This window comes from Chrysochloris asiatica, unplaced genomic scaffold (assembly GCF_000296735.1).
Source record: "Chrysochloris asiatica unplaced genomic scaffold, ChrAsi1.0 scaffold00073, whole genome shotgun sequence".
Lineage (NCBI taxonomy): Eukaryota > Metazoa > Chordata > Mammalia > Afrosoricida > Chrysochloridae > Chrysochloris > Chrysochloris asiatica.
The window spans coordinates 5,585,080-5,592,041 of NW_006408591.1; the positions used below are offsets into that span (position 1 = coordinate 5,585,080).

General features: G+C 37.2%; 1 protein-coding gene across 3 annotated transcripts in view; it reads right to left on the reverse strand.

Moving 5' to 3' along the window:
• The window catches only part of GABRB2 (gamma-aminobutyric acid (GABA) A receptor, beta 2), a 448,146-nt gene that overhangs the window by 62,989 nt on the left and 378,195 nt on the right, over positions 1–6,962 (reverse strand). For 2 of the 3 annotated variants that reach the window (XM_006864929.1, XM_006864928.1), the window contains exons 6-8: positions 6,183–6,320; positions 3,905–4,057; positions 1,884–2,128 (exon numbers count right to left, since the gene is read on the reverse strand). In XM_006864929.1, the coding sequence (XP_006864991.1) occupies positions 1,884–2,128; positions 3,905–4,057; positions 6,183–6,320 (536 nt within the window). Of the gene's footprint in view, positions 1–1,882; positions 2,129–3,904; positions 4,058–6,182; positions 6,321–6,962 lie in introns of all 3 variants that reach the window. The other variant, XM_006864930.1, reaches the window with a different exon arrangement.

Genomic DNA, 6,962 nt, shown 5'->3' on the forward strand with positions numbered 1-6,962 from the left:
CTGCCAAGAAATTTGGAAGACAACTATCTGGCCAACTGATTGGAAGAGATCTGTATTTGTGCCCATTCCAAAGAGAGGTGACCAAATCAAATAAGGAAATCATCAGAAAATCTCTTTGATATCCCATGCAAGTAAAGTTTTGCTAAAGGTAAAACAGAAACGGCCACAAGCATACATTCACAGAGAACTTCCAGAAGTTAAGCTGGATTCAGAAAACACCATGGAATGAGGGATATCATTGCTGATAGCCAATGGATATTGGCTGAAAGCAGAGGACACCAGAAAGATGTTTACCTGTACTTTGTTGACTACGCAAAGGCTTTCGATTGTGTGGATCATAAAAGCTATGGACAACATTGTGAAGTATCAGTATTGTGGAACACTTAATTGTGCTCATGAAGAATCTGCACATAGACCAAGAGGCAGTTGTTCAAATAGAACATGGGAATACTGAATGGTTTAAAACTAAGAAAGGTATGCGACAGGGTTGTATTCTTTGACCATACTTATTCAGCCTGTATGCTGAGCAAATAATCCGAGAAGTTGGGCTAGATGAAGAAAAACATGGCAACTTTTTCTAATGAGGAAGACTCATTAACAACCTGTGATATGCAGATGATACAACCTTGCTTGCTGAAAGTGAAGAGACTTATAACACTGATGAATATTATAGACCACAGACTTCAGTATGGACTGCATCTCAATGTCAAGAAAGCAAAAATCCTCACCATTGGACCAATAAACAACATTCTTATCAATGGAGAAAAGATTGAAGTTGTCAAGGCATTCAACTATCAACCCTCATGGAAGCAGCAGTCAAAAAATCAAATGACATATTGCATTAGGCAAATCTGCTGCACAAGACCTTTTTAAAGTGTTGAAAAGCAAAGATGTCAGCTTGAGGACTAAGGTGCTCCTATCCCAAGCCAAGGTATTTTTAATAACCTCATGTGCATGTGAAAGCTGGACAGTGAATAAGGAAGACTGTAAAAGAATTGATGCTTTTGAGTTCTGGTATTGTAAGATAATATTGAATGTGCCATGGGCTGCCAAAAGAACCAATAGATCTGTGTTGGAAGAAGTGCAGCCAGAGTGCTCCTTGGAGGCCAAGATGGCCAAAATTCATCTCTCATACTTTGGGCACACTCTCAGGTAGGCACAGTCACTGGAGAAGGATATCATGTTTGGAAGGTCAGAGAAAAACAGGAAGACCTCCAGATAGATGGATTGGCAAAATGGCAGCATCAGTGGGCTCAAGTGTGGCAACAATAGTGAGGTTCCCAGAACAGCGCAGTGTTTTGTACTGTTGTGCATAGGGTTGTTATGATTCAGTACCGACTCGGTTGCATCTAACAACAACAATGTCAAAGAATACTTAATATAATGTGGTCTGCCAGAAGAATTAATAAACCTGTGTTGAAAGAAGTACCAGAAAGCTTCTTGAAAACTAGCCTGTCGAGACTTTGTATCATGTACTTTTGACATGTTATCCCCTAAAAAAGGCATCATGATTGGAAAATAGAAAGTCAGTGAAAAAATGGAAGATGCTCAATAGGATGAACTGACTCGGTGGCAGCAAAAATGGGATCAAGCATAACAACAGTGGTGAGGATGGCACAAGACTAGGCTGTGTTTTGTTCTGTTGTATACAGAGTCACTATGAGTTGAAACCAACCTCATGGTATCTAACAACTGCCATTGAAAAGGGCACCAAAATATTGGATCAGGAACATGTGTCTCCATTCTGCCTCTATCTCTAAATGTCTGTGTGATTTGGGGGAAAATATTCATTTTCTTCTCTAGGCCTCAGTTTCCTCATTTGTTGAACATGCCATTAGCTTATTTTGCTAGCATTCTTCTATGAGTTAATAAGGCAAATTTACCTTGTTGACATCCAAACGCATCTTCTCATTGTTGGCACTTGCAGCTTTCTCAGCTGCTTTCTTTTGGCGCTGTGGTCCCCTTCCAAAGAAGATGTAGTTAACCAAAGCATATTCCAGAAGGGCCATGAACACAAAGACAAAACACCCCATCAGGTACATGTCAATGGCCTTTACATAGGGAATTTTAGGGAGAGTTTCCCGGAGATGGGTGTTGATCGTGGTCATTGTCAGGACAGTTGTGATTCCTGAAAAAAGAAAATGAATTAAAGTAATAATATTCCTATTTCTTGATACTTTGGTAATTGCTAGAAATTATATTAGTTCACTCATTCATAAATCACAGAAAGATTATTGGGTGCCCAGTGCATCCTAGTGTGATGTTGTAGGAACAGCACTGGACTGCTCACAAAAAGTTAGTCATTCAAACCCACCAGCTACTCCGCTGCAACTTACTCAAAGGCACTTAACAACAAAAACAACGATGTACACTGTTGGGAGAAAGATGAATTTTTTTTGATCCCATAAAGAATTGCAGCCTCAAAAACTCTATACTGTATCACTATGAGTCAGAACCAACTCATCAGCACCTAACAATAACAACTGGTGCATACTAAGCAATGTAATATAAATCATTAATTTACATTCAACATTAATCATTTGGGAACATTTTCTTAAGTTATGTTTATATATCCAGTGGGTATTAGAAGCATAAATTAAATGCTATTAAAGACATAATAGAAGTTCTACTGTGGTGCTGTAGGAAAAGCACTGGCCTGTTAATCTCAAGGTCAGTGGTTCAAATCTACCAGCCACTCCTCAAAAACCCTATACAGGATAGCTATGATTTGGAACAAACTGGATGACACTTAACAACAACAACAACATAGACATGGAAGTAGGATGACAGTTGAGAATATGAAGGAGTTCAGCCTTGTGGTATATTGGGGAAGACAACGAGGGACTAGAGACTTCTGAGCTCAGTTCTGAAGAATGAGAGGTGGTTATCCAGTCAACCAGGAACAAAACTATTGGTAGAGATGAGGACATTGGTGGAGAGAATTTTTAATTAAAGGCTGGCCTTGAAGTGTGAGAATACACAGTCCATGAAATAAATCTTAAGAAAGTCTTATGTGGATACAAAATGAATGGAGGCTGAGGGTGAGGAAAGTAAAGGCTTGATTATCATAAAGTTATATATGCAGTTTCTGTGGAATTTTGGGCTTAAAATTGAAAGCAACTCAGAGTCACTGACAAGCTCGAAAGAAGAAGGCCTGTGGTTAAATTTGAGACCATCACTCTGATAGTGTGAAGGAGCATGCAAGACTGGAAAAAAGAGATTTTCCAAATAATCTAACAATAGGGAAGAGTTAACAATACATCTTTATTAGAGAATCATTAGAACTCAAAATCATATTTTGTAAAAGATCATAAATTGACTTCCTCCAGAGCTAAAAACATACAATGCTCAAGAAATAGAATTTATCCTCCACCTCTAGTTTTATAACACAAAATCATACAGAAGAAAACCGAGGTGTCATGGACACTTCTCCGATATGCTGACTTTGTTGCTCCCTGCCTTCTGCTATGCTACTCCAAGATGTTAATTAGATTTTTTCTAGCTGATTCTTTAGCTGCACACCACATTTCATTGTTTCTTGCTCAGGGGGAAGAAAAAATTAAAAAAAAACTCGGTAGAAGCTCATCTCATATAAAGATTCACAGATACAAATTGAACAATTATGCAAGCAATATTAAATGAGCTATGCTACAATGAAAATATCAAACTGATGGGGCTAATTTCATTACCAACAGCTATACAGTTAACTAATTTCAACATGAGAGAATTTTAATTCGTGTTTAATTGATTTAATGCTAAAGCAGTTCACCCGAAGAGTCACAGGCAAATTCTTGTACTGTGAGTGAATTTCTTTCTTCTTGCATCACAAATCCTAAGGGTAAGGAAAATACACATACATGTGTGCTCACACACAAACTCTATAAGTGGTTGGAAAGTTGCTTACCTAATGCCACCCTTGCAGCTGAAGCATCATAATTAATCCAGAAGGAGACCCAGGAGAGGATGGTGATCAGGATGGAAGGCATGTACGTTTGCAGGATAAAGTAACCAATGTTTCTCTTAAGTTTAAAGCTGAGAGATAACCTGGGATAAGAACCTAGAAAGACAATTTTAGAACAACACCATTATCAATAAATAATTATAGGATAGTTTCCTTTAAACATCCTCAAACAGTTTAACTTCCCTAAATTAAATTTCAGTCTATGGTGAAGGGCACTTTCCTTTCTTCTACAAAAGTAGTTTGAGAGTTTTTGGACTTTTCACTATCAGGAGTTGCTCAGTGTTGAATCTATCTGAACTCATCAGTATTCAAAAGAACCCCCTCCCCCCCTTACTCAGCATCATATAATTGGTTTATAGTTAACTATTCTTTGCAATTGTGATAACAAGACTCTTTGGAACAATTGCTTTCTTCACCATCTTGATTGTTTCTCTCCATGAGTTCATCCTGTAAATTTTGTGGTATACAAAGTAAAGCTCAGATCATAATACAATCAAACTTTACACAAGCCACCAGATACATTTTAAACACGAAATCAGTGGCAAGGCTTACAGGCAGTGCAGAATCCCCCTGAAAATTTGAGTAGGTCTTCATATGTACTGTTTTGTTTTGGGGTTTTTTGTGTGTGTGTTTATGATTTTTATCACTCTCACAGAGATCCAAAGAGATCCCTGATTCACCAAGGTGGAGAATTGCTTTTCTTGAACAACATTTGTGGGAGATAAAACAAAAGAAACAGTTGCCTGAAGATGAGGTTCTTTGGTTATAGTGACTTGGGGAATTAGCAAGAAAGCATGCTTACTCATTGAAAGGAATTTTATTTAAGCCAACTTGCCTTAATATTGAAGTAACATTATTCCTATTTTATGTAGGAGATCTTTCCATATGGCCTTAGTGGTTTGGAAGACCTCAAATTTTGGAACCATTTTGTTGTTTGCTCTACAGAAAGAGGTGATTTCAAATTCTTATTAAAACATACAACAGCCCTTGCTTCACATAGTCTTCAGGGACACAAAGTGGTTGAATCCTCTGCAGAAGAGGAATTCAAAATACAGTTACACTTATAGCTATATCTGTCCCTGCATGGTTTATTTCAATAAGAAAAGCATAAAGAATCATATTCATGCAGACTTAAAAAAAAAAAAAAAAAGTGTGTAGGTGTGGGGCTGTATGTTAATGCACTGGACTGCTAGGTTGGTTTGAACCCCAAAGTTGGGGGTTCAAGCTCACCAGCTGCTCCTCAGAAATCCTATTCAAGATCACTATGAGTTGGAACTGATTCAATGGCATTTAACAAGGATTCCTGGTGTGGCACTATGGGTTAATGCAATGGACTGCAAAATCAGTTTGAACTGCAAGGTCGTCAATTCAAGTTTAGCAGTCGCTTCTCAGAAACCGTATACAGAGTCACTATGGGTTGGAACTAACTTGATGGGACTTAACAACAACAACAAAGCAAATTATTATTACTTTCTGAGCTTTTTTGTTAAGAAAAATACAAAATATTTTGTAGATGAAATCAAGTTTTGACAATTCAAATTCTTAATATGCAAGAGTTAAGATAGTAGAAGCATCAGAATCATCTGAACATTAAAAAGAGGCTTTAGCTCCAAATTACAAGGTAAGGCTGATACAAAATATCCTACTCTTTGAGGCAATGCAAAATCAAACCAACCATTTTTTTGAAAACTTTATTGTGATTAAACATTAGTGGACTACCACTTGGCTATCCAGTATGTTTCAGAGAATTATGATCAATTCTGTTGGATGCATAAAGTTGGGGAACCAAGATTCCAGTGCTTTCTAACGTATTCAGTTTCTGCCTATAAGACCTCAGAATCCGACTTCAATGACAGTCCAAATACCTGACAAATTGGAAGTTGGGAGAAATGTAATGGATCAGAAGGTGTTGATTCCTGTAGCCTGTAGCCACACCCTTTGATCTAAGTCTTTATTTTTCTTTTTTTAAATCTGTCTCTAACAATTAGTCCCATCTCTGCCAATTAAGAGACACATAGCTGATCTTGTTGTTTTACTGTGGTTGCCTTCTGGAAAATAACTGGATGAGTTCCAAACTGGGGCTACAAATGGGGAACTGAGAGTTTGGAGCAGGTGTAGCCATCTAGAGTCAACAAATATCCTTCCCTGATACCCAGGGAAATAAACCCTCTTGACAAAATATGACAACCCTTTTCCCTTACTTCTCCTCCCTGATACAAACCTGTGGAAAAAACAACCTTCTTGGTGATAAGTTTGTAATCTACGATAGAGAACTGTGGAAGTTCAATCTTTGTCACTCCGGTTACAGCATTATCATCTCCACGCCAGTAAAATTCAATGTCATCAGTAGTGTATCCATCTGTAAAAGATAACATAGACACAAACACAGAAAAAAGAAAAAAATCTCATTTAGAATTTAAATAATAAAAGCTGCAGCTTGCTGAGAAATTATGTTAGGTTCCATGGTAATTGTATACTGTATATATTCCTCAAAACACATCTAAGGGGGAAGGATTATTAGCTCACATACAGCAACCAAGGTGTATTGAGATCAACATTTGAATCAAGTCTCAAAATTACAAAACAGAATATTTGGTATTAGAACTAGGTTTATCTGAATATTAATCTTATTTGTTCAAGCATTTCATGACCTTGGACTGTACTCAAAGAAAAGATTTAAAAGAGAGAGTGAAAAAAATTCACAATATAAAACTAGTACTGAAAACTATAAATCTTCTCCCAAACAATAACAACAACCAAAAAAAACTAGATTGGATACTGTAGTCTATAATCACTGAAAGGGGAGAAGAGGGAGACAAGGAAAAAAAAAAATCTGTAGTCTAATATTAGTATGACTTTACTGTCCTCTCTCAGCTTCTTGTCCTCAAGGCTGTATGATAAATTTCAAGATGCCACTGTTGGTTGTTATGCTATACCTCAGGATTTAATTTAATTTTTGGCCTGTTTTGTTTTTAAACTCTCTTTCCCTCTCCACACCCCT